The 27,259-nt window shown below is 42.2% G+C and overlaps 1 protein-coding gene and 1 long non-coding RNA gene across 7 annotated transcripts in view; one reads left to right on the top strand and one right to left on the bottom strand.

The window, feature by feature from the left end:
- PIP4K2A (phosphatidylinositol-5-phosphate 4-kinase type 2 alpha) overlaps positions 1–27,259 on the top strand; it is a 151,545-nt gene that overhangs the window by 30,590 nt on the left and 93,696 nt on the right. The window contains exons 1-3 of one of the 6 annotated variants that reach the window (XM_086860656.1): positions 7,646–7,857; positions 8,371–8,419; positions 26,818–26,879. The exons of 1 other annotated variant lie outside the window; for it this stretch is intronic. Coding sequence is in view for 2 of the 5 variants with exons in the window: in XM_086860643.1 (XP_086716769.1) it covers positions 11,083–11,223 (141 nt within the window). In the remaining 3 variants the exon portion in view is untranslated. Of the gene's footprint in view, positions 1–7,645; positions 7,858–8,370; positions 8,420–10,396; positions 10,527–10,882; positions 11,224–26,817; positions 26,880–27,259 lie in introns of those variants that run through there. 4 more of the 6 variants (XM_086860661.1, XM_086860666.1, XM_086860643.1 and 1 more) reach the window with 4 other exon arrangements.
- Positions 8,759–9,907, bottom strand: LOC111945087 (uncharacterized). The gene is made up of 2 exons (XR_002871524.2): positions 9,822–9,907; positions 8,759–8,919 (listed from the first exon to the last, which is right to left on the bottom strand). It is a non-coding gene; the product is annotated as an uncharacterized LOC111945087 (long non-coding RNA).

The following is a 27,259-nucleotide window of genomic DNA, read 5'->3' as shown; positions in this document are numbered from 1 at the left end:
GTGTTTTGTCATCCCCACGATAGCCCGGAAGTGCCACCTCCACTGCTAAAGCTTACCAAGGAAGAAACCTTGGGCAAAGAGGCACCTCCTCAGCTCTAGAAGAGCTGTAATGATTCTGTTTAAGTGTACTTTTTTAAACCGTAACAGGCAAAGCACTACAGTATCTGAGGGTAGAAGATGACATACATGTAAAAAGGTGCTCTTAGAGTGTAGCAACTTCTTCGAACAAGGGGAAATAATCTACCTTTGCCAGTAAAATAGTTTAATGTAAACAGTTGCAGTTACCTTTGCACCTGGTAACTATTTACATTAAATGTTACACTACTCATCTAACAACAAAACATTAGCAAAAACCAAATGTCTAGATCAGGGCTCATACATGTGTGCTTTCAAACATGTACAAGAGCAAAGAGTTTTAGTAAACTGAACAAAACCATTACCATGGCCTTACATAGAGCAGTGGTGGCCTTGTGGCTTGCAGCTGCATAGACCTTTCAAAGACGAGTCTAAGCACAAGTTTGCCGCACATTACCATGCGCTCAAACACCTTTCTCTTCAGGTCTATTGCATTTTGTGCAGTTTCTTGGAGATGTCACTAGAATCTCTTTTGTTCTTGTGCCTAAGCAGCTCTTACACTGATCTTCCTTCTGGTCTCATGAGAAATCGGTTTGCTCTTCTCTGAAATTCTTTGAGCTTTATGTAGTAATTACAAAGTAGTTAGAGGGACAAGTACATAATTTGCTTTCTTTCCTTTTATATTCTGGTATTTACCAAGTTGATTGTTTGCATTCATTTTATAAAACAAGTAATATTTTAAATATATTTTGGCATCAAGGAAGTTTTTTTTTTAGGAATGAAAAGTGATTTAAGGAGATTACTACATGTAGTTTCCATTTTCTTACGGAATACTTCTTGGAAAATGTGCATTTTTCATGTAAATCAAAAGAATTTGAGATAAGATTGTTATCTAGCATAAAAATTTCTTTAGCAGAACCACATCACAATTTGCTGAAACCTAAATATCGCAAGATTTTTACATTAGAATAAAAAATTTCCCTAAAAGATAGACCTGATAAATTTTAACCCTTTAATAGTATATTAGAACCCATTAGGTTTTTTTAAATTGACTGAAATAATAATATATTACAAAGAAGCCAGAAAGAAAGAAGGCAAACACACATCTGTCTTTCAGAAGGACAAGAGGAATTTGAGGCCGTACAGGCCACTCAGCTGTGCTGCACTCCCTGGGAATGTTACATACTGAGTCTCCTGCAAGCATTTCCAAGCACAGGAAAGATAAGAAGGTGATTGAGAACAGTCAGCACAGAATTATCAAGGGTAAATTATACCTGAACAACCTGATTGACTTCTGTGATGAGATGACTCGCTCTGGGATGAGGGGAGGAGCAGTGAATGTTGGGTACTTTGATTCTAGCATGGCCTTTGATATGGTTTCCCATTATCTCCTTAGAGCCAAATTAGTGGGGTATGGATTCTGTAAGTGGATGATAGCAGGGGTGGAAAATCAGCTGGACCACCATGCTGGAAGAGTTGCAATCAACAATATGAAGCAGAACCGGTGACTGGTTGTACAAGTGGCCTCCCTCAGGGATTCATAGTGGGGATAACGCTGTTCAATATCTTTATTCATGACCTGGGTGGTGGGATGGAGTGCACTCTCAGCAAGTTTGTAGGCATTATGACATTGGAGGGAGCAGCTGTGGTTCAAAGAATCTGGACAGACCGGAGAATGATCTGACAAAAACTCACGAAGTTCAAGGGCAAACAAAGCCTGGGATCTTGCTTCTGGGACAGATTAAATAGGCTGTATTAATTTCCGCTTGTCTGGAAAGCATTGATTGCCCTTTATTCAGTACTTCTGAGGCTTTATCTGAGGTGTCTCTTTGGGGGTAGCCAGGACAAAAAAGGCATTGACATACTGGAGCAGGTGCAGTGGGGAACCACCAGGACAGCTATAGAGCTGCATGATGTGCCTGTGAGAGCAGACTGAGACACCAATGACAGGACAAGCAGCAACAGCCACAAGCTGGATCATTTAGAATTCTTATTAAATATACTGAAAAATGTTTCCCCTGTGCAGGTGGTGGCCAAATACTGGAAAGACTGCAGGATTTCCTTCTTTGGAGATTTCAGAACTGGAATGGATCAAACTGATAGGTGGTGCAATTGTGACCTGGGATTTCTTTCAGTAGAAGTTGGGCAGATGTTTACCTGTTACTTTGTTTAGATACAGTATAGATACTGTTTAGATACGTGGGAGACGTGATTTTCACAAGGTCTATGAGAGCTTCAGAGTTCAGTTATTGTTGACAGTACTCGGGTCTTGGTATCTGAAGTTTTGAATGGAGGCATAAAAATAAAAGAATGTTTCTGTAAATTGAGCTTCAAAAACTCTATATCTTACTTTTCCATGATTTTCAGAATTTCCAGGGCTAACCTAATTGTTATCAGTGGAGCATTTCAAGGTCTCCAGCAGAAGAATGCTAGAAAGTCCTAAAGCAACTCTGAAAGAATGCACAAGCATAACCTTTTCTCAAAACAAAACCTGCAGTTCCAGGGACAACTGTCCAAAATAGAACAACTGGTGGGAACAACTGTAATTCCATGACAGCTCTGCAGCTATTATAGTTCCTGTGATTAACCACAGTACACACACAATGCTAAAATGGTAGATGCTAAGGAATCTGTATTTCTGGGCTATGAGTTGAAAATTCTTCTGAAATTTTGAAAATTACAAATATAACAGCTAGGGGAAAATGGAACCTGCAGTGTTTCAGGTTTTTTACAAAATTAGATAAACTCTGCACCAAGGATTTTTTTTATTAAAGAATGTTCAATTAAAGAATTAAATACTACATCTCATTTCTCAATCTATTATTCAATTGTGTGTCCTTTTATGTTTTAAGGGTTATTAAAAGTAGATACAGGAATCTTAAAATCTTTTCAATATGATAAAGAGCATATTTTGGGAAAAAAAAAAAAAAAGAAAAAAAAAAAAAAAAAAAAAAAGAAAGGAAGCTTTTGTACCAGCACGAGAGCAATTAATAGATTATTCAAAATTACATTTCTTACCTGATGTTGAGCAAAACACCTTTCAAGTTGAAGAGTAAACAAGATAATGTATATACAGAGTGTCCTTATTAAGATTACATTTGATGTCTTCTGTAAAATATCATTATTTTAATAGTGAAATCTAGTAAGTTTGAAGAATTTGCTGGGGAAAGAAAAGGTTTATATACTGTATATACCGCCCTCTAACCCCCCAGCTGGAGCAACAATGTACAGGAGCAGTTCTGCAATTTCCTAGCTGATAACACCTGATAAAACAGGAGTTGAATCAACAAAGGGACACTGGAAAATCTGTTACTCTAGAAAACTGCAAGCAAATAACTCACAAGGTTGAACTATAGGCCCTGAGAACCTAAAAAGGGTTAAAACCCTTTTCTACAGAAAAAGGAAGAGGTTAGCCCTTAAAGACCATATAAGCTGCAAAACCTGGCAGTTGTGGCTTGTTAAACTTGCTGGGAGGTGGAACTAGCAGCTGTGCTGCCAAAGTGAGGAAGTCATAAAAGGGAAGCAGAGGGCCCCAGAGGGAGCAGGACAGTTGGGTTTTGCATTTTTCTGCCTTGGAGAATTGACTTTGTTTGAACTAAAATGGACACTGCTACTGCTGGATGCTGATCGTAGGGACACTTAGTTGGCTCGTTTATGGAGAGCCAAGCAAGGTGAAAATCAGCTGTGCTGGCTTCCACTGTTTTTAAGATTGTGGCTACAGGAGCTGCACCTGGCTGTACTAATTTCCCAAGTCTAGACTGAAGTGGGATGCTATTTTTTCACCCTTAAAAAAAAAAATTAAAAAAAAGAAAGCATTACTTATGTTAGATGCCTGATCTCAAATTGGAGCTGATAATCTCTTTGCAGGGCTTTGGTTTTGTACTGTGCTTCCTGTTGAGGAACAAAAATAAACTGCAGTGCTTAAATGGTAGTGCTTAAAATTAAATGTCAGAATCCTTTTGGCTTAAGAAATTGTTACATTCATCTTTGCAAATTAATTTTAACAATTTTGAATTTGTATTTTAAATTTTGTTCTGTAGATCACTTGGAATCTTATGTAATAATGTGAAATTCTGTGATTCCTATAGCTCTTAAAGGCACATCTGAAAGCAGGCAATGCTTTCTGCCTGTAAATATATGTATCCAGTAAGCATTCCCCCATACAGATAGACTTGTTCTTCTGAATGTGGAGCAATTAAAGAGTCTGCATTTTAAATAGTTGGTAGATACTGGGTTTCTATTTCTCCTTTTCATTTTTACAAATGAAGGAAGTATTTGTCTTAAAAATATTGGTCTGGTCTTTTTGTATTTCCAAAAAAATGGTAATGGTTAATAAATTGACATTCTTGTAGGTTTTGTGCTCTTGCAGAATATTAACTGACTTTAGACATTACTTATTTTCATAATGTCTTTAAGACATGTTCTTTTTTAAAAAGTGGCAGCATTTTAGAACTACAGGGTAGATTTAAAGTAACCCAGCTTGGCTTGAAATGACATGTGCCCAGACCAATTTATGTAGTAATGGAACAATTTATGAGTCTGCCTTAGTTGAAATTAGTTTCTATGGCAGTTGGCCCAGGGAAACTCTGTGAGCCTTCTGTTCTTTGCAGCTGCAGAAAATAATTGTAAAGAGAAATATTACCTTCCAGTAGCTAGGTAAAGCCCCACAAACCATGTGATATCCCTGTCCTTCAAATTGGAGACCCAAACTCACCAGCAGAAATGCTCTGGGTAACCAGTGAGAGAAAAAGCAAGAGATTCGTATACTTTTTCATACTGAAATAATGTAACAAACAAGTTTTATATTTAAATAATAATGTTAAACAAAACTCTATGGCAAGCACCAAAAAGACAACATAGATTTTAGAAGCAAGCTTGCTACATCATGCTTAATCCCAGGCCTTTCTTAAAATTGAAGTTGAGAGCTCACACTCTTGTTGTAATTTATTCTAACCATTTATGAGGTCAGTCAAGGCCATCCATTTATTAGCCTTGCTACATTGTTTACCATTCTTCTCCCTTGTCCACCAGCTTCCAGTTGGGAGTATCTTGCACCAAAATGGGACAAAGCAGAAATTTTAGTACAAATGGCAGAAAAAAATGGAACAGTCTGGACAATGCAAAATAAATAGTTTGCCCCAAGCCTACTTTGTTACATTTTACAAGCCCAGAGGCTCTTCCTTTTGGTCTCCATTGATGCTTCTACATACACTCTGTTCTATTAAAGATATTAAACTAGTTCATGAGAGGCAAAGTACATTCTGTGCTTGCAAAAAGACCAGCTTAGTCTGCTCGTGGCATCAAACCTCTTTAATAAGGTTTCTGAGCAATGTGAGCTTGCCCTGATTGTGCTTTCTTATTCAGTCCTTGTGGAGTGCAAAAGCTTCACATTCAGTTATCAAAAAAACTGGACATTCCAAGTCTCAAACACTTGGGTATATTGAGAGGTGGATTTCTTTAAAGTTGAGTAGGAACTGCCAGTCAGGATTTGAAATGCACAGTAGCCCAGAGAATTCATCTCCTCTGTTTTCCTAAGTGCTTCACATGGGAACCAGATCCTGACTAGATTTCTAAGATGCAGCTAAGGACTCATCGAAACTTCAAAAGAGGTTTGACTGTCACCTCTTGGCCCTTCATTTTTTTGTTAGTGTCTGGACCATCATCACAACATTTAAGTTAGTTTGTTCACCAGTTATCTGTGAACTGAAACAAGCAGTGTTGCCTGCAATGCAGCATGAATGCAGTTGTGGAGATATGTGATCCAAGAAATAGAACTATAGAGTCATTTAGGTTGAAAAACACCTCTAAGAACTAGTCCAACTATTAACCTAGCGTTTCCAAGTCCGTCACTAAACCAGGTTCCTAATGGGGATGTCTCTCTGTAGGCATTACAGGCAACATGGTACCAGGTTTAGTCTTAGCTCTTAAGTGTTTCCTGTCCCAGAAGGTCTTTTATTTCCCTTTTCTGTATAGGCACCATGAATGCTGACTGCACCATACACTCACACTGTAATGCTACAAAAAACTGTTAATGGACTGAAATACAACTTCCACATCATGACAGGCTGTATGAATAAAACTTCCCTCACACCTCCACAAAACTGTCCCTAAGGCATAAAGGAACAAAGAAAAGACCTGGACTGTGTGCTCGCTCTCTCTCTGTGTAGAGAGCCTGTCCCCAAGGCTTAGTTTACAGTAAGGATTAGGGTACAGTTAGAATCAGGGTTGAGGGAAGGACAGTCTGCTGCTTCAGTTGAAATGGGTTTAAAAAGGATCTTCAGAGTAAAACAGTGCAGAGAGAATTTGAAAGGGAAAGTGTTTTGGTGTGGGCATTGGTGGGGTATCCTGGTCTAAGGCTCACCCTGTGGTCATGGCTAGGGCTGAGAAAAAGAGAAAGCCTAGGAAAGGGCTAGACAGTTGGAAGAGGCTGTAAGAGGGTTCTTAAAGTGAAGGGTAGGCTGCAAAGAGGAATTGGCTTCAATAACTTCTTGCTCTGGGCAGTGGCTGAGGGTCATGTCTGAAGCCCAGCCTCTGATATCATAATCAGAGTTAGGCTTGAGAGATGGAGCCACAAGCTTCTGCTGCAGTGGGACTGTGAACAAATGGATAACTGGAAGTGTTAGCTCCAAGGAGAATTTTGCTCCCAGAAGTTTTCTGTTTGACCTAGCCCAAGGTAAATTGTAGCCCAAGACTTAACCTTGGGTTGGGTTTATTGATATGGCTGAGATGTGTTGACCTTGGCTAGATATCAGATGCCCATCAAGTTACACTATCACTCCCCTCCTCAACTGGACAGGGGGAGCCTCCTTCCCAGGTTCAACTTCACTGACAATTTTATCTATCTTTTCCCTGCACTGGGGGAATGGGTGCCTGTGGTCAGATCATCACATACTGTCTTTGCTGCTCCATTTTCCTTCTTCCTCCCCTGCTCCAGTGTGGGGCCCCTCCTACAGGGACAGTTCTCCATGACCTTCTCCAATATGAGTCCTTCCTGCAGGCTGTAGTTCCTCACAAATTGCTTTAGCACGGGCCATTTCCGCAGGATGTACATCCTTCAGGAGCAGATTGCTCCAGTGTGGGTTGGCATCTTTGCACAGAAGTCACCCCCATAACCCCCTGTACTACCAAAACCTTGCCATGCAAATCCAATAGAGGCTAGGGTTACAATTAGGGTTAAAAGAAAGACAGCCCAGAGCTGCACTGAGTTGAGTTGGAAAGGAGGTGGGCTGCAAAGTGAACTTGGCTGGGAGACTGTTTTGCCTTGGAAATGAAAAGGGGGGTGACAGAATTTGATTATGTTGACATCAGGATTAGAGTTAAGGCTAGGGGAGAGAGCCTAGAATTCCAGCAGGAGGAGAGTTAGAGAGAGGCTTTTAAGGGGTAGTCTAAGTTCAAGGAACTTGGCAGGGCTGGCTGGTCTGAGGCTCAGCCTGCTCTTATGGCTGGAGTTGCAGCTGAGGTTATTTTTGACAACACAAGAGAATGTAGTCTGGCAGTTAGAACAGGCCTAGCACACCTGGGGTGCAGGAAAAACTGTTGCAAGAACTTTCTATTGTGACTGTTACTCTGCAGTCCTGGTCTGAAGCCCACCACACAGCTTGTGTGAGGGTTAGGGCTGGTGCTGGAGCCAAAGAGAGCCTAGAGCTCCAGATGAAGGGAAGCTTGAGAACAGCTGTTAGTGAAGAGGTTGAGCCACAGGGATAGCTTTCCTGCAAAAACTTGTTGGTGGAAGCAATGGCAGAGAGGCCTAGTCCAAGGCTCAACATAACTTCTAGGTGTAGGGTGAGCTTTGAGGTTATGTTTAACAGAAAGAAAGAGAGAACAGCTGCAGCTGGCTCAGGGCTAGAAAGTGACTGTCCCAGGGAAGTGTAGGCTGCCAGAAGAACTTGGCAGCAAAAACTTCCTGGTGTAAGCACTGGCACCACATCCAAAGCCCAGCATATGGTTTGTTTGAGGCTTAAGGTTAGAGATGAGAGACACAGAGGACCTGGAGCTGTAGCTGGAATGGAGCTAGAAAGGTCTTAAAAAAAAATAAATATGTGGGGTAGAGCAAATGTGGCAGGGAGAATATTTTATTGAGGGTACTGGCTGGAGGTCCTGGGCTAAAGATCTGTGTTAGTGTTAAGGTGGGACTTTGGACAGAGAGAATCTAGAGCTACAGATGGAGGGAGCTTAAAAGGGAACACATCAAAGGAAAGGGTAGACTGTGAGAGGAATGTGGCTGTGACAATGTTTTGGTGTGAGCAATGGCTGGGGACCCTGCATTGTGACTCAGCACAACACATTTTCCCTCAGGGTTAGTGCTAGAACTGGTGGAGAGAGAGCCCTGGAGCTCCAGCTGAAGGTGAGTTAAATGAGCTTTGAAAGGGAAGTCTAGGCTGCAAGAAGTGAACTGGGAATTTTTTTAATGTGGGCACTGGTTGGAGGGCCTCAGCCTCTGTTCTGTTTCGTTTTAAGGGATAGGATTACAGTTGAATGAAAGAGGCATCCCAAGAGGAGTGTAGGCTGCAAGTGTAATCAAGTTTTGTCTCTTCAAGTGACCCCTGAGTCCAGCTGCATTTATATCATGGATTCAGTGGAAAACCTGTGCCCACAGTGATCCCTACAGGAAAGTAGGTTTTTGTTTGTGGTATCTTTGTTTGTGGTACTTAAAATTGAAGAGGACAAATCTTCGCTTCAGACCTTGTCATGCAGATAGCCCAGGCCCTTGTTTTTTTTTAATGCTGCTGTAATTGTTATGGTCAACATCCTTTGTTCTTCTGATAAAACAACCTTCTTTAGTGAGAACTTATATTTGCAGGGAAGAGCTCTTTAGAATCTACACCAAGATGACAAGAAAGTCTTCTGAAAAAAAAAAAAAAAAGCAAAAAAAGCAACTTCCTTCTTCAGCCTTCCCTATAAAAAACCTACTAAAATGTTTGCTATTTATTATTTATTATTTATAAACCGAAACAATTCACTTCATGGATTTACTCTGGAAAGATGATGAAAGACACGTATGTGGCAGATGTTAGTCATGTTGATGTGTGCAGCATTGCAGAATGCTCAGATGTCATGTTCTAAGCATAATGTAAGGGATAAAATGGGTACTGAACTCTTCTGAAAGTCTGACTTCAAACCTATATTTAGGCATCTAAGTGACCTGCTTTTATTCAAAGGTGCTGACTACTCAGCTGCTTCCATTGACTGCAGCAGAATATAAGGGATTTTTTTTGTTTTAGAATCTATTTTCAAGAACAAAAATTACAGTTTAGTATCTCTGTAAATCCTAAGTAATTCTGATAAGAAAAAAAGGACAGAAAATTAAATACATCTCTCTTTTGTCCTATTCTCCATAAGATGAAGGAAAGGGACCATACGATACATCCCAGTAACTGTTTCTATGGAGGAGGGAGATTAAACATTACTGCTTTGGATTCCAGCACGATAGATAACTTTGCTGCTGTGATCACAATGTCAAGAGAGAAATGGATACGTGCCGCACATTTTTAAATTTATGTAAGACTGTGTTGGGGTCCCAGACTCATGTATTGACCTTACTTGCCCTGAACAGCCACACCTGGGAACACATTCTGCCCAGGACCTCCACTTAAGATCAGGTAGGGCACAGTTTAAGTCTTTGACTGAGCTATGTTGTAGGTATACTTGTCTCCAGCTCTGTGCTCTGGCTATACCTTGGGCCTCTCTTGTAGGTAGGCCTGCCCCTCTGTTTCTGGCCCTGGACAGACCCTGTGCCTACATTGTACCTTCCTGGATGGTTCTGGTTCATCACCTCAGCTTCTCTGGGACTGCTGATGTGATGTGCGCTCTTGCCAGCACCCTGCCCACTGAGTGTGCGTCCTGTGGGCCCGTGCCTTGTCACTGAGGGCACTGCTTGTAGTGGGATGACCCTCACTTGTGATTTGGCCACCTCAGGGAGCTGCCCTGCTCTTGCTTCTCCGTAAGGATCTGGTCACCTTGCTGAAGCGTTGGCTGATGAACAAAGCAATCTCTAAAGCAGGCAGGTCAGTTTGTATTATTCAGAAGCCCATGTATGACTTATTAAAGGTACAGGAGATGTATGCTCTGTGTTACCCGTGGGTACTGACCCCGAACAGTGACGGCAGATGTCACTGAGCTCCTCCTTATACAGCGGAGCAAAGTGTATGCGGTGTTCGGTATTTCTGAGCCGGGCAGATGTGCCTTTGCAGGATGTTGCCTGTCACTGACCACATCCTCTGTGGCCATGGAAGCAATCAAGAAACATTCTGCCGGGGATATAACAGCACAGTGAGGTCATAGGGGTGCAATACTCTTCAAGGGGACCGAGCTTTCTCTGTTTGCTGCACGCCGGCTGTAAGGAACCGCTCTGCTCAGGGAGCCGAGCTGGGGCGGGAGCAGCTGGCAAAGCCCTGCCGCAGAGATCCCTCGCATTCCCACAGATCGTTTTACAGAGAGGAACTGGAACCGGAGTAACTATCACACAAACTGTACAAAGTTACAGTGTAACCGACTAGCTAGCTAAAGAGTAGGCGACAGCAGGTTCGGTTTCCCAGAGGACTGGAGATGGGTGTGAGGGCCGGAGGGCAGCGGCCGACAACCACCTCTTCCCCCGGGCGGCGCCGAGGCAGGACGAACCTCCGCAGGCCCCTCTCCCTGAGGGGAGGGAGGCGCGGGCGGCCCCCCCGCTCCCCTTGCTGTCCGCGGCCGCGCAGGCGCCGCGCGCGAGGCCCATGCGCAGTGGGGCGGCAGAGCCGGCGCTCCGCCGTTCCCGCGGGGGCGGGGCGGGCGCGCGGTGCGTGGCGGGCGGGCGGCGGCCGCTCCCCGCGGGGGGGGGCGGGGCGGGGCCGCCGCGCCGAGCGGGGCCATTTCAGCCGCCAGGCCGGGATGCGCCCGGCGTCCCGTGGCTGCCCGCCCGCCGCCCGCTTGCCCGTGAGGCTGCGGCGCTGACCGCCCCTGCCCTTCGCTCCTGGCCGCCCGCCGTTCTACCCCACACCATCCCCTTCCACTTCTGCCGCCGGCAGCGCCATGGCGGCCCCCAGCAGCATCGTGCCCGTCATGGCGAGTAAAACCAAGACCAAGAAAAAGCACTTCGTGGCGCAAAAAGTGAAGTTGTTCCGGGCTAGCGACCCGCTGCTCAGCGTCCTCATGTGGGGGGTCAACCACTCGGTAAGCGCCGCCGTTCGACCCACACCAGGCATCCCGCCTCGCTGGGGCATCGCACCCGGGGGCTGCGGGGGCACGGGCGGGAGCGGGACACGTGCCGCCGAGAGCTCCCCGCCGGCTGTCGCCCCTCGCCCGGCGGGGCCGGGGGCGCGTTACCGAGCGTGGGGAGTGCGGAGCGGCTGCGGTGCCCTGCCTGGGAGCGGATGATGCGCGGGAGCCGTGCCGGGTGCCTGCGGTAGCCCGTGTCCGCCCTTTCGCCCCGCGGTTCCGCTCGGTGGCAGCGGGCGGGAGGTGCCCGGGAGGGGACGGTGCTGCGAGCGGAGCCCGAGCAGCTCCGCTCCTGCCGCCGGCCGCGCGCGGGCGTCGCATGGATGTACTGCAGTTGGGAAAAATCCCGGTTATCAGTGGGAACTGGCCAAGTACGTCCCGTGTCCGTGCAGGTCGCTTCGGCAAGCGTCCGCTGCCGGTGTGCGCGGGGGGAGGGGAAGAGGAAGGGCTCGGTGTGGTAAAGCGGCAGAACTGCACCATTTGCGAAGTGCTCCATCACCCTGCGGGGACGGGCGGCCCGGGCTCCGAGAGAACCCCCGGCCGGGCGCTGGTCTGCGTTAAAATTAGGAGCCTGGTAAAGATGTCACATGGTTTGGGCATTACGAGGCTGAGGTCGCAGCCTTGCATCTTTAAATAGCCACCATGGCAGGTTAAAAGTGTAGAGCCCAAAGATCGCCAGAAATCGGATGTCAGGGCAGTTGAGCAAAAACCGAATTCCCTTTGGCTGGAGGAGCCAAGCCTGTACGGCTGTGTCGGGTTTGTATGGTTTACGTCTGCCGCTGAGTAGCGAGTCTGTAAGAATGTCAGTGTGCAATTTGAGATTAGGCTACATATTTTGAAAAAGCCACGTGAAACCGGCAGAGCAGCCTGTAGTATTTACTCGCTAGTCCTTTTGTTTCCTACGCATCCATATCCCCTGAGTTTTTTCCTCTGTGGATGTTTTAGTAGTTTTTGCCCAAAGCCTGGAGATGCATCAAGACTGAGCCCTGGTAGAGCTGTGTTAAACAGTACAGTGCCTGAAGTGAGGATTATGGGGAAATGCTTTGGCTGTATGTACCAGACTGAGAAGAAACTTCAGTGAAGTTGAATAGTCTGCTTAAGGTAGTGCTGTGAGTCGTTAGGAAATGGTGACAAATGATTTCAAGTTTTCTGTAGGTCAGTTGTGAGCAGTGACGTCCTATGTCATGAACCGATAAGACAGTAGTTATTTATCTACAAAGCAGAAACCTCTTTAATTGCAGAAGTGCATGATATTCTGTTTGCCTGAATTTGGCTTAAATACACACATTTCTTTTGCTCCTTTTTTTTTAAGTGGCTAGTGTAACAGAAAATTCCCAAACAGGCCTCATTAATGAAAGAAAGCAAGCTGGTAATTGCGGGGTGAGAGACTTGTACTGAATGGCAGCATGTAGTAGCTGTTCACTGTCTCCCTGAGGAGAGAGGGAAAAGATCACTGATGAAAGCAGAGATCTTCCTGTTGCAACAGCTCATTGCTATATGAGTTCATGCTGGAAATACCACTACTTCGAGAGGAAAGACCTCTTTTCTACAAGTAATAACCAAGTAAATAGTGACAAATGCAACACCATTTGTGATCCTCACCATCCTGCAGTCATGTGCTGTAGTGTTCATAGCTGTTCCCAGTTGAAAATGTAATAAAGTGTAGGTTCATGCACAGAAGATTGAAAATTGTGAACTAAAATCCTTTCATTGGTAAGGCACAAAGAACAACACCAGCAGCACAACAGGCTCAGAGAAAAGAGGCTTCACATTCACATGAAGGTGATGGTTGTAGGTGTGAATATCTGTTATGTTCTGCAGATGGCATTCCATTTCCTTACGCCACTGTAAAATGTAGTCATGAGTAATGCTTGGAGGCCCTGTGGAAGTGAAATCCTGCTGAATGAGAGAGCATGGAAAAAAAGTTAATTTGATGCGTCCAAATTAAACATCTCTTCTTGGCCAAGAATGCAGCATTGAAGTGTTGCAGGCTTCTCTGTTAGATGCTTTTCCTGTCATTTTGTAATGCTTCATGTGGCACTGTCCAGCAAATGAAAATAAGTGTGCAGTATGGTTTAACTCTGTTATCACAAATAAGAATTTTTCATGGGAGAAATACAGACAGTGTGTGTGTGGATTAATTAAGAAGAGGAATTAAGAATCCTTAGGTTTCTTAGCAGAGTAAACAGAAATCCATAAGCAAAGACTAGGAACTGAGCATAGATCATAGTTCATGATGGTAGTAATTAAACTTGGAACACAGTAATCATCTGAAAAATTACATTTAAGACTGCCTGTAGTGCTTATTAATTAATGAAACAATAGATGTCTCTGAGTCTTACTGTCTTGGGGAATAAGTATATGTATATTAAAACAGTGAAGTTGAGATGCATTCCTACATTTCTGACATTGATGCGTGTTTTGGAAGGAAACACTTGGTGAAGATAAGAAAGGAAAAAGATTATTTTTCTGCAGATTTGTTAACTTTTTGGTCTTAGGACTGTACTTGATTGTTGAGTTTTGGAGGAGTTTCAGAATTTGAAACTGAATGTGAAGAAGTTAAGGAAAAAACAAGCCTGTTGTCTTAACTCTCCTGTCCTAGGAGGAAGCATGACTCTAAAGGGAAAACCTAAACGTTGGTGCCACAAAGTTGAAGGCTGACAGCAGAGGTGTGAATTCTAATGGGGGGAAAAAATTTGCAGAGGCATGTCTGTTACCCAGGGTTCTTATCAATTACCTGCCCATTCAAGAAATAGTAAGCCACTCTCTGTTGCTGTTTAGGTAGAAGAGATACCTAATACAAAATCCTGCTTGGTAGTACTGAATAACTTCAAAGGGCATGTGATAGGAAAACATGTGAACATTACCCAAATGTCTTATGAAGGAAGAAAAAACGTGTTCACATTCAGAGCTGTAAATTCATTTCTCAGTGTTCTGACATATGCTGTGGAATGAAGCTTGCTGCTAAGTGAAAGGGAAAGCAACTGTGTCCTATTTTGTAGATCTGATTATAATACTGATGACTTGTAGCAGCAAAGACTAATTGTCAGTGCTCGGATCTTGCAGGCATCTGCATCATTAACAGTTGATTTTATCTCAGTCTTTTACCCTCTGTCAAAGATAATCTGGCTGTGCTACTGAAATAAATATTTAAACTCAGTGGTTAATCTAACTTAAAGCTATATTTTTAACCATAATTGTATTTAACTTACAACTGATGTGGTAAATAGCATTCTTACCTCTATATTATCACTGCTGCTGGATTTCCACTGACTGTAGGAAGGAGGAGAGGGAAGGAAGGTGGTGTGTAACTTGTTTTCTGTGCCCAAAAATGAAAGCCACAGCTTCTGTGTTTGCAGTATCCTGTGATAATCATCCCAGGCACAATAATGGTGAGTGTGCTCTCACTAGAATTGGTTGCCTGCTCCTGTTTAGGAGCTTCTTAGGAAAGCTGGGAATTTGTAGGCTTAGGTCCTTGAAAATATCAACCTGAAAGATGGCAGGAAACTAATATAAGTGGGCTTTTTTGTAACTTATTTTGAGGTAAAGAATAGACTGCTGGAGAGCTTGCCTACTGTCTTAACCATTAAATTAAATGCATTTGGGAGAAGAGCATGAATGCCTAATGAAGTTATTGAGCATACTGTACAAGTTTTAAAAAAAACCCAACCAAAAACAAACAGGCACCCCCCTCCCCCCCCAGCCCCTGGAATCTGTAATCACCATCTGTTTCTTGGATGATTACAAGCTGATCCAAAAATTTAAGTGTCTGACTTCTCAGTGGCACTTGCTGCCTAATAAGCAAGTGGAGAAACAAGAATACATGGATAAAATTACTTCCCCCCCCGGCACTTTGTGGAGTACATCAGGAGTGTACTTTCTGTGGCTAAAAAATTCAACACATAATAAACTCCATGACCTTCTTCAACTGCTCACATGAGACACTGTGAGCTTGATGCTACTGTTGCACTCTTCCTTGTATTCTTGCTTGATATTTTTAACAGAAGTGGAACAACACCAGGACAGAATAATGAAAAGGGTTGTGGACTCCTATCTGTCAGTGTACCTCTTGGATTTCTTCACCTCAGAGTCAGAAACTGGGCCGGGGGTGGGGGGGAGAAGCATGAGAAGTAAATGCATCTTTCTCCCCCTCCCATGCACTAAGATATATTTGTTCACATTATGAATGCTTCTGTATCTGTAGAAAGTTATAAATGTCTGTTCTAGTCAGTTTTCAGTTTGGGAGTTTTCTTAGCTAGTATACTGGTTGGTCTTTCCTGTCAAAAACTTTTATCTGGACAAATATACAAGTAGCTCAGTTATTAATACCTATCCTTATGTTTTAACATGCAACTGGAGAGCTTGTTAGGTAAGGTGGAATCTCTTGGTTGTGGCATAAATCACTTTTCTTTGTCCTGACTGACCTAGAATCTCTCCTAAGAACTTTGTCTTGACACATTGTACATGTAGAGAAAGGACACTGAAAAAGTGTTATTGAGTTGTTCTGTAGGAAGATGTAACCTGAATAATTGAAAACAAGGTGATGCCCTCTGGAATACAAACTCCATGTTTTTGATTAGTTTTCATTAAATAAAAGATGAGATCAGTTGAAAAAAACAAGCCCACAGTACTTAGTAGTAGTTACTCCTGTAACTTTTTTGAAGGCCTTCAAAGGTCACAGGAGTTAATTTCTGTGTCCATATTTTTAATGTAATGTTAAATGATGATTTGACTGGTGGCACTGGGAGGATAGGGAACCATAATGTTGACTCATGGCACTGGCTGTCAGCACAACAGGTTGGTTGGAAACTATCTTAGGGTGGGGAGGGCTACTTGTTACTTGTCAGGTGTGTTCTTACTATTTGTATTTAATGCAGAACATTGCTGCTGTAGCTGTGTTATAAGTGGCTTTTCAAAACTAAGGCAAAGTAAAACTAAAGGTATTAATCAAGATTTTCAACAGTGAGCTTGGAAAAAAACTCGATTTTGTGAATTGTTTAATGGAGGTGCTGTTAAGCTATGTTAAGACTATGGGAGAAGGCTCTTTCTAAGAAGCCAGAAGAAACAGTGTATTAAAAAGCATTGATTACATCAGAGCAGATAATAAAGCAATTAAAACTATTATAAGATAGTCAGTTGGGCACTCAGCCCAGATGTTTGCATATAGAAGGAAGCAGAACAGGAAGAGCTATTTATTGAAAACTTGGTTCTTTTTTGGGTGTCAGGCTCTGTGTACTACAGAAATTAATTTGATACTGCTTTTGCAACTGAGTGGATGGACTATTAAAAATAAATTGTAAATATTATGGTTAGGTTAAGGGTAGTAAGCATGCCTTCATGAAATACAAATGGGAGTGATTTTTCATATTCTTCTGTAAACTATTGAAAGGCACACGTACAGTAGCTTCAGTTAGGAGGAGAGTAGAAGAGCTATGAAAGAGCTCTGACAACAGTTTCAAAACTACTTTCTGTAGTTTCTTCTAATCTACAAGATAAGGTGCTGCAAAGACTAGTGTAATTTTTTTTTTTTCCTGTGGGTTTTTGATACTGAATTTCATTAACCCTAGCAGAGAGGGCTGGACAATGTTCCATGAAACAGGCAGCATGAATTTTTGTTGGCTCAACATTGTTGTCCTATTTGAATATCCTGAATTAGATGTATTAAGAGTCTCTACAGTATTATTTTTTAATTCCTTGCTCATTAAAGCAGACACTTTGCATTATGCCCATTGCCAGGGCCTGGTAGATGTTTATCTTCCTCCTGTAGTTTCAGGGTGGCAAACTTTATTTACAATAACTGACTCACCCCATTATTCAGTTCATGCTCTACACTCTGTTCTTCCTTGAAAACATCTTGTGCCTTAGGGATCTGTACACTAGCTGTACATTATGCAACCTCAAGACAACTTTAGAGTAAGGTGAAACTACCCATTATTTACAGTTCTTTGGTGTAATCTTGCCAAAACTAAGCATTTGGGAGTTGTAGTCATTTGGGATTATGGATATCTTGACTTGTTGAGAGCTTAGTCATCTTGGTTGTTAACTGTGAGGTTTTAAAGGTTTGAAAGTAGTACATATTCATCTCCATACTCCAGTATGAATTCATTATTTTATGTTTAATTCCAAGGCATTTTTCCATGTATTTCCATTTCTTTCACTTGGTACTTATTGTACAATATCTAACACAAGTTTTGATTTCTCTTCCTCATTTTCACTATTGGTAGCCCATGTGTTTGCACTTAGCAGAATAGTTGAAGCAATCTAAGAAATTGCTGCCTCACTATGGATGGTAATGACAAACCCTGTTCATTTTCGTAGTCTGCATCCTGGTGCATGGTGAAATGGATTAGCTTTGAATTGTCAAGATGGTGACTTCTTGTGTGTGGTTTGCTATGTGATCATCTGTCTTATCTTCCTGTCAAGCCTCGGCTTTTCTATAAGTTAATTAGTTTTATGTTAAGAGATTGCTTAATATGGGTATTGTGATAATTGTTTGAAGTAGTTGAATGTTGCAGTGATGGATCTCAAACTGAAAACATTATCTTCAAAGGATGGGGTTAAATAGTTTCCAGTAGAAGTACTTAATGGCCATACACCTTTTAGAGTACTTGATTTTCATCAGGCTTTGTGAACAGCTACCTTGGTACTGAGGAAAGGTAATTAGCCTAATCCAGCTCTTTTGTGTGCATTTTAAGTTCCCAAGGCAATCCTAATAGTTTTAACACAGCTATGAGTATATGCATGACCCTTTCAGATTGTAAGACAAAACTGAAAAAAATCACTTTCCCTTATATGCCATTATTAGAAGGCCTGTGGAGCTCCTTGGTGAGGTTGAGACTCACAGAACCACCTTTCAGCTGCTTGAGCTAATTGGTTTAGTCTTGCACTATTTCCTCATCTCCCTCCTGATGTCTTCTTAGTCATATGCTGTCTCGCTACTCAGCTATACCGGTGCTTGTACTTTATCTGTCTCTGCCATTGCTGTCTTCCTGGTTAACAAGTTCAGCTGTATCTTGTTGCGGTTCGTTTATTTAATTTTCTTAAGAATATGTTAATGCGGTACATTCTTGTTTCCCCCCCGTTGTGTGTAATGGTTTAGCCCCAGTTGTCTATAATGTAAACCCCTCCCCTTTTTCCTGAAAGTTCCCCATCAATCGCCTTTACCCTGCCCCTTCTCCCCATCCATCATTGTAAACCTCACCTCTCCTTCCAGCTCCTTCTATGTACCTCATCCTTTCTTTGATGTGTCATTGGTCACTATGTCATGTTCCTGCCTTCCCTGTATTCCCATTGGTCCCAAATATTGTACCCTCCTCCCCTTATTCCTCCCTCCACGAACCCTGATTGGACCCTGGATTGTGCCCGCCCCTGAATAAAACCCAGAGCACAGAGGTACTCTGGGCTGTCTCTCCTGTTCTGTAGTCCGAGCCTGGACTGTTGTCTCCATCCCTTTGCCCTAATAACCTTGTTCCTGGGAAGTGCAGCGGATTGAGCCTCCTCCGTCCTTTTATTACAACCCACGACGCTTGGGTTAGCAGAGCTTGGCAGGGGTCGGAGCTCTGTAGGTTCTGCAGTGGGGTCCATTCCCCTGCAGTTCCCCACTCCTGGCAGCTGACCGTGCTGGAATGACATCACAGCGCTAGCCCAGAGCTCCGGTGCGGCTAAGGAGCAGCGTCAGTATCTGTCTTCCTGATGAGTTATTACTCAGCTCCAAAGTAATAATCCAGCAAAAATAATACATTTTGAGGAATTTTTTAGATGGACCATAATTCATCGAAGTTCATGGTCCAGCTATGCAAACAGTTGTGCCAGCACAAAGAATGTGGAGTTGACACAAAAACAGAAGAGATGGAGGAAGATAACTTCCTTGTAAGGAAGTGCCAGTTTAAGCTAGCGTAAGGTTGGACAGACTACAACCTCCATAATACTGAAGCCTACTAAAGCTGGGGCTGCTGGACTGATTTCCATTCTCTCTGCTGCTGGTCTGATCCTATGACAAGTTCGTTTCGGGAGATAGGCTAACGGGGGGGAAAAAAATTGCAGAGAAGTAAATGGGGTAGGGGTTGTATACCACAAAAGGTCACATTTGTAAGTGTCCATCCCAGCTTAAAAGAGGAATTAAAAGACTGCAGGGGAGCATAAAGGGAAGAGTCTGATGTATGTGTACTTAGAGGTGAATTTTTATCGTAGCTTAAGGTCAGTTGGAGAGATCTGCAAAGCTCTAAAGTGGGCTCTTGGACTTACCACTGATCTTCTGTCTATAGCTCAGTTTCATGTGTAATAACCTCAGGTTAAACTGTTGTCCACAGTAGAAAAACCCGCTCGAGTAGAGAACTCTCATTGGATTCTGCACTTTTAATGAGGAGACCTTTCTCAACTACTTTTTAGTCTTTTGAAATAGTAGTGTATTTTGAAAAGGCAAAACTGTCTATATGGCACCCATTGATTTCTGGTCATCTCTACAGACTTGGTTTTTAGAACATTGTAAACCCTCTAACTATAGCTTGTATATCTGGAGACTAAATGTCTTCAGAAAAGTTGTGATGGTTTCCTAGGGGCTGGAGTTTTTGAGGTTGCTTTTAGAGGTAACTGCCAACATCTGGAAGAACTTACAAACAATAACAATTCTTGAGAATCCTACCTTTAAATAGTCTCCTGCAGCCTATCAAGTATGTGGCTGTAGCGGTCGCTGACTTTTTTTGGGGGGGAGGTCTAGAGAGGGGAAGAGAGGAAAATAGCCAACTTGGTTAGCCTAAAATCAGTTAAAAGAAAGCAGCTTATTAATAGTTTTGCTATACTGAACTGAAATTGAAAAATACCTGATTAGTTTGTGGTGCCAAGCCTCAATAGTCATGTTATGTGTTTTGTAGACCCTTGCTAAATCGTGTGGGTACCAAAAGCATTTTTGGTGCAGTGGGTTATGATGTCAGTGTTGTTGGCTGTGCTTTTTATTTGTTCAATGTGCTTTTCTTTTCTCTCAGAAATGTGAGCTTTCTGTAGTTAGTGTTTATTGGTGTTATGGTATGGTGTGACCCTTGTGGGTTTGGTTCTGAGTGACTATAACAAAACTTTCTAGAGGAGCTAAGAGAGAAATAGTTGTTAAAGTTTGTGGTTGTTGAGGCCCTTTACAATGTGCAAATCTCATGTATTATGGTTTCCTGGAGCTGAGCAAAAGTCAGAAAATTGACATAACAAAAGCAAGGCTGCTAATCTCTAGGCTTCCCGCTTTGGTCTTTCTGACTTTTTGTATTTAGAGCTGAATATAGAGCTAGTTTGGAGAGACCAAGTTGCAAAATACCAAAAACTGAGAACACAGTTGAGTTGAGGAATGGGATGTCTATTTTTACTTCTAGAAGAGGAAGGAGTTAACACATGCTATCTCAGCTGGCTGTTCAAAAGAGCTGGTTTTCTCTCTGGGAAAGACAGCAGTCTCAGACAAATTGACTTTACTGGAAAGCCCATTCCAAACCTCCTCAGTCACTGCAAACTTGCAGGTAGAGGGCTTAGAAATGACTCACTGAGAAATGCTGTGTCAAATGCTTGACACCAGCTTCCTGTGCAGTGCCTTGGGGTTGATGCAAATTAGGGTGTCCCTGCTGCTCTTAATGTGTTTTTCCCCTTTCCTCAGTAGCAGAGGAGAATTCAAATTTTCTCATTTAATAATTCTTCTTGGTCTTAAGCAGAATTAATATGCTTTCAGTTTGACTCATGATTCACTTTGCAGTGTGTGGTATGTTAAGCAGCCTTCTCCTGTGATGACACAATGGACAGGACCAAACAAGAAAAGCTTTCTGGATATTCCTCAGGTTTACAGAAGACAAGTGGTAAAAGTCGGTTACACAGACAAAACCTTAGTGCTTGTTAATAAATATGTGTACCTGCTTGCAGGCAAAAAGCACTGCAACCACCGACTTTAGAACCTCTTGCCCATTCTGTTCCTGATGTAGCAGCTTTTCCAACTGTTATTTTGGGCCTCAGCTGATTCAACAATGTGCCTTCTCTTTCTACCTACAGCTGCAGACAGTTGTGGCTGGTTATTTCAATTGAGTGAGCAATGTCCTTCAGGCTATGTTGGCTCAGGGATGTTAATAGAATTCAGAAGTCTGTGAGCTCACAGAATCCTGCATGCCTTGTTGCTCCTCTGCTTGTTCTGTTGCAGTACATCAAAGCAAAACAGTATTGAAATATCGAGTATCTTGACTATTGCTACTGCACTACTTTTTCTTGGTGTGAGTGTGGTGGATTTCTCTTCCTTCTCCACAATCTCTCCCACCTGTTGAGTTTTTTTGCCCACGTTACAACAGTTACCTGGTGCCGGTATTGGTGCTCTTAGTTCGCTCTACAAGCTAATTACTTTTCAGCCATTATTTTTGTACTTGATGAATCTTTCAGACAAGTATATTGCAAGTTTCTCCTTGGAAGGTGTGGTATGATCTTGGAAGATCCATAGGATATTTTTAATATTCCTGTTTTGTTGAGGAAGTCTCCCAGACTTTCATATTTAAGTCAAGTTTTTCATTTTCCTGTGAATGACTTGCTGAGGTTCTTGGGTGAATGTGACTTGCTTCACAGTAAAAGGCTAAGCACCTAAGAAGGTACTGGAAGAGCCTGAAAGTAGTAGTTGCCTCCTGCATGATGTGCTGGTCACCTGTAAGATGATGATTTATTGGGTTCTGACAGGTGTTGACTCTTTTACAATGGGCTGCTTCTTGCTATCTACTTTGGAGCAATATGCCTGAGTGCAATTCTGCTTTCTTCTTCAACCCGTTATAAATGCCCTTCAAAATGTAGAGAATCTTTCCTGAAAAGTTATGTTTCTAACTGTTTTACATGAGAATGTGTGTAATGATTGGTTGTTTGGGGTGGTCTCTTTGTATTGCTGAAGTTGCTAAGTCATCCTTATAGTATTTGACATATAAAAAAATGCTTGTTTTATCCATGTGCCTTAAGACTTACTAGGGCCATGAAAACACTGTTCTTGTTTGATTTTTTTTGTCACTGTTCTTGTGGCAACACAATGCTGAAAAGTTCAGAAATGACAAACAGATGAGTGATACAGAAATGTCTAGCTGGCAGACAGTAATTCAGTCACTGATGTTTCTGTTGCTAGGTACATATGATAATCTCAATAGCAAGGCTAAAATTTCACTTTAAAACTGCATTCACTGCTTAAGAAATCCTTTTTATTTACAAGGTGAAATTCATTTGAACCATCATATTTTAATGTGTTTTAGTCAATGTAGTTGAGTTGGCCAAGATGTCAGCTGGAACCTGGGCACAAGGACATAGACATGCTTGTATTCTAGTGGTGGAAATACCTGAAGTAACCTTCTTGCTTTTGTGTTGCCATGGGACCCCTTTTGAATTGAAGACATCATCCAGGAGCTCTGTGTCACATATAAGCACATAACTGAGATTTCAAACTGAGATTGCTTGTTTTTCAGTCAGACTTGTATTCTGACCAATAGTGGCCTTTTGATAAGCAAAACTGAAAGGAACCTGGATCATCTGTGTCATGCTGATAGTCTTGAAATATATATAGCCTATTCCTCAAAAAAAAAAAATAAAAAATTGGGGGAGTTGGAAATATCCTATAAACATTCAACTTGGTGGTCAAAGGGTTTGAAAAATGATAATTTGGGATGTGCTCATTTCTGACATGAGAAGCATTGTATTTAAATAATGAAAAACCTAGGCCCTTCTTTAAAGGAAGAACATAGAACTGGGTTGTGTGAAGTTCTCGAGATGAAGTTGTATAGCTACTTGTAAAGACAAGTAGTTTTACTGCAAAGGTTTCCCTGATTTTCTTCACCTGCTATTGCAAATAGACTCAAATAGAGGTGCGAGCTGGCATGGATCATTTGGATGATGAAATTTAATAATATGGCTTCAAGTAGGTAGAAGAAGCAACAGAGCCAAGATAGTGAAGCATGATCCTTGAGCTACATTTTCTCTACTACTTACCTTTGCTTCACTAGCTGGCAAGTCTGAGCTCAGAACTGGTTCATCAGATTCATGCTTGCTTTGTTTTTACCCTTAGTTGAATATAAGTTTTTCACAGAAGTTGCTGTGTAACCTCCCATCTCCCATACTAGGCAGCTCTGCTGAGGGATGCAAAGGCTTGTCTTTCTGGGTGCTACGGAGTGTGTTTGGGGCTGTGTTCCATGCTTTTGATGCATCCTGCTTTTCCATATCATGCAATATGGATTCATAGCAGTTGTCCAGGTAGTTGTGTTTTCTCTCTCCTCAAGTGCTTGGTATGTCAAATACTTGAAATATAATTCTGTGGGGCTGTAACCATAAAGGGTACTTAATTTATGGAAATGATCTCTGTTGAAGTTTTAGTCCAGGAATGGTAAACTTTGTTACAGCATAGTTGTAGAAGCAATTGTGCCATACAGCAATCTCTCTACAATTTGTGCTGGACTTCTTAAACACTCTTTGAAAAACATGCAATTTTATTTAAGTTTTTTTGGATATATCTAATGTCTCAGAGCTTGGGATAGGGTTGACAAAAGGAGCCAGACAAACCAGGAGTGAAAATGCTCAGTTTTTCGGCTTCTTGAACATGAAATAAACAATGTGCAGTGAGTCACAGCGCTGCTGCTACATAACTGAGGGGAGCTTGCAGATTTTGTTTGTTTTTAATGGACTGTCCAAAGGATTGGCATTGTTGAATTTTACTTTATCTTCCAGGACAGATAAGCTGATTTCCTGCCTAATTAACTTACTACATTCTGAGGTGTTTCCTAAAACCCTGAGATCCTGTGCATATACATGTGTTTGCATAATTAATGCACAAAGGAAAGTGCTTAGGAGAATCTGACTGGGGATTCTGGTGGAGTTGACAGCTCTCACTGTTGTACAAGGCTCCTGTTTCTCAGCTCCCCCAGTGAGCAGACAGCTTTGCAGCCACCTTGGAGGTGCATGGTAAATTGAACAGTGATAGAAGTGCAGTTAAACAAATCCAGCCTGCAGCTCTACTTTTGGGCCAGTCAAGCTGGCACAAGTTGTGGATGCTGAATTATGCTCTTAAAGCATCCAGGGTGATTGATCAGAGAGAGGTGCCCATGCTATAGATGTCTAAAGTTTTGGAATGGTAATTGCCACCAAAAATTAGAATTAAATAAAAAATTTTGCAGGATTACTTCAAAGCCAAATTAAGCTAACCACCAGTGAAAACTCCACAACATTGTTAGTCATCTTCAATTATCCAGGCCATGACCGCAAAACTGTTGCACGACTCTATTGTAAATTTAAAACATATCCTATGTTAGTATAAACATCTTCTACCTAAGTGACACTGTCCTTGTCACTTGGCTCCAGCAGTATGAAACAGAAGACATTTAATCTTGCTAATTTTCCATGGTGATTTACTAATGAACTATTTAAATTATTTATTGGCTTCCCCCCCTGCCGCCTTCCAAGGTGTACTTAAGGTCAAGAAGTATGAAATAACTTAACCTGACATGAGTAATACTGCAGTGTAATACCTTCACTCCTAAAGATTTCCAAAGATCTAAAGCTGGGATTGTACCTTCACTCTCCACATGTGGAAGAGGAAGGGTGTTTTGTGGACTAGACGGGAATTTTGTTTGGAGGTTTACGTGGCTTTCAGTTGTCTTTCTCTGATTTCTGGCCAAGTTGTTTTATTAAAACATGGCTTCATGGTGAATGTGGGCTTGCTCCCTTTCCATGAGGAAGCTCAGCTGCTTGCAGTGTGTGTGTGTTTCTGGTCAGCCAGGTCAGCTGCTTGCCTGCTGAAAACTAACACTGTGTGAAGGCAGGCAGGGGAAGCAGAAAGGACAAGAATGGGATGCCAGCACTGCTGGGAACAGTGGGCAGGAGAGCATACTGTGAGTTGAGCTGTGTGATGCCTTGCTGCAGAGGTAAGACTAAGCTTTGGTCTATGCCAGCTGTGAACCAGATCCTTTTTAGGACTCTGTTGGTTTGCCTCCCTTCATGGAGGGTAGTAATTTTGAAACTTGGAAGGTTGTAATGGTGATCCTCAAGAGGAGAAGCAATAGACGAGAAAGTAAAATCTCTGTCCACTGCTGCTTGAAGTTTGTGCTTCTATAGGTTTTACTGACAGCATTATCCTAATAAGCTGCTTTATTCTTGAGCTTGTTGTCCTCCAGCAACAGATACCAAGTCTCTTAACACTTAATTTTGTGCTAAGTCAAGAAAAGAAGCAGTAAAATATGACAACTCTGATATTGCCAGTTTAAATATCAGTCTTTTAGGAGAAATGTATATGCAGAAAATGCTAGACTACTAAAACGTAAAGAAAATGAAAGTATAGTCTCTGGTATGGGATTTTGTAAAAATCTCCTTGGAGTACAGATAGTCCATATCCATGGTAGCTTTTGGTGTCTTGGAAGTGCTTCTGCTTGTCCCACTGGGAGACATTGATACCAGTTTTAATCTATAGTTGGACCTAAAAATGAATGTGTTAGACTTAGTCCATCATAGTATTTTATCTTTAATGTCGTGGATTTTGTAGCAAGTGATACAGGAACCTGAACAAACTGTTCCCCTGCCTCTTCGTCAAGAAACAGGAAAGTTATTCCACTTTTAGTTAGTACTCTGAGATTCCTTCCTGGCCTTATATGAGACTATTGAAAATATGCACAAAAATTATGTCTTTTTTTCCATGCCTAGAGTCTCTTCCCTTCTATTTTTGGATGTACATCACCTACACCTCCATTGCTGTGTCCCTTTCCGATTTAGGGTTGTGTCTCTAGTAAATCCCCTGAGGGACAATTTATGCTTACTCTGAATGGCATTTAGCCAGATAGGTAATGCTGTATTAGCTTGCTTGCATCTGTGTCTTTAGGGACTCTGACTATATGCTTCTAGTAGGAGTCTTGGAAAGGATAACTTGTGGTTAATTTTCAGGTATTGCTTCACTTTCACCTCCTTTCAGCAGTAGCCATTGATGGTTTGGCCCTGTTCTTTTTTTTTTCCCCCCCTCACTGTTCTCACTATTGTATCATTGGCCAAACTGTTTTCTTGAGAGAAGAAAATATTTTTAGGAAATTGAGTACTTAGTTTCTGGTGGGGTCTGACAAGTATTGCAGTCAGTGCAAAAAGGACAGGCAGAGCTGCCTGGTGGGATGCAGGAGCAATGAGTCTGTCCTCTTGTGATAAGGATCAAACTATTGCCTTTTGTGTCTTGCATCCCAGTTTTTACTTCAGTCATATTGGGGGCACTTGTAGACTTTTCCAACAGTGCTACTTTACAAAGTAAAGTGCCCTGGGCAAGCAGGTATAATATCTACATGGGCAAAAAAGTAAGAGAATTCTAAAATTACATGTTTATGCAGCCACTGTGCACTGCCACGTGTATTACATGATACATCTGATAGTTAACTGCCTTACTAAAACAAAACCTTCAGCATCCACTGTTGGTCCAACATAGTTTTAATTTGCCTTTGTTCAGAGACAAAGATGTCTCCTCTCTCTGCCACTTCAGTTAGAGACATGCTTCAGATTCAGGTTTCTCTCCTGAGTGACTTATTTGTATTTTCTCATGTAGCTTTCTATTAGGCTGTGTCCCAGTCCCAGCAGTATGAATTGGAGCAGAGCAGCAGTGCTACCTGTCACTTAAGGTACTCTGATCAAGCCCTTCTCTGCTGTGTCTGTGGCTTTAATCAAAGGAGGCTGAGTTCCTACTGCTTAGTTTATGCTGGTTCTAATATTTGTCTGATGATTCAGTAAATCAATTCAGCTTGCCAAAAGACCAGACACTAATCTGGCAAAAAGTCTGTGTTTTGGGCTTTTATATTGTTCTTGTATTTTGCTGGGTTCATAGGCTGAATCAACCTGCTTTCTGATCGAGGGGATTGTTGGTAGAGGGGGTAGAAGGAGACAGGACTATTCCCACTTGCCAAGTGGCAAATCATGTAATTGACCTTAGCTGGGAGGCAAAAAGCTGGAAAAACCACAGCCTGAGCTGGTCTTGCTGCTGGCTACTGTCTGGGTAGGTCAC

This window comes from Cyanistes caeruleus, chromosome 1, assembly GCF_971803275.1.
Source record: "Cyanistes caeruleus chromosome 1, bCyaCae1.hap1.1, whole genome shotgun sequence".
NCBI lineage: Eukaryota > Metazoa > Chordata > Aves > Passeriformes > Paridae > Cyanistes > Cyanistes caeruleus.
Note: the sequence above shows the minus strand (reverse complement) of the source record. Positions and strands in the feature narration are given on the sequence as shown.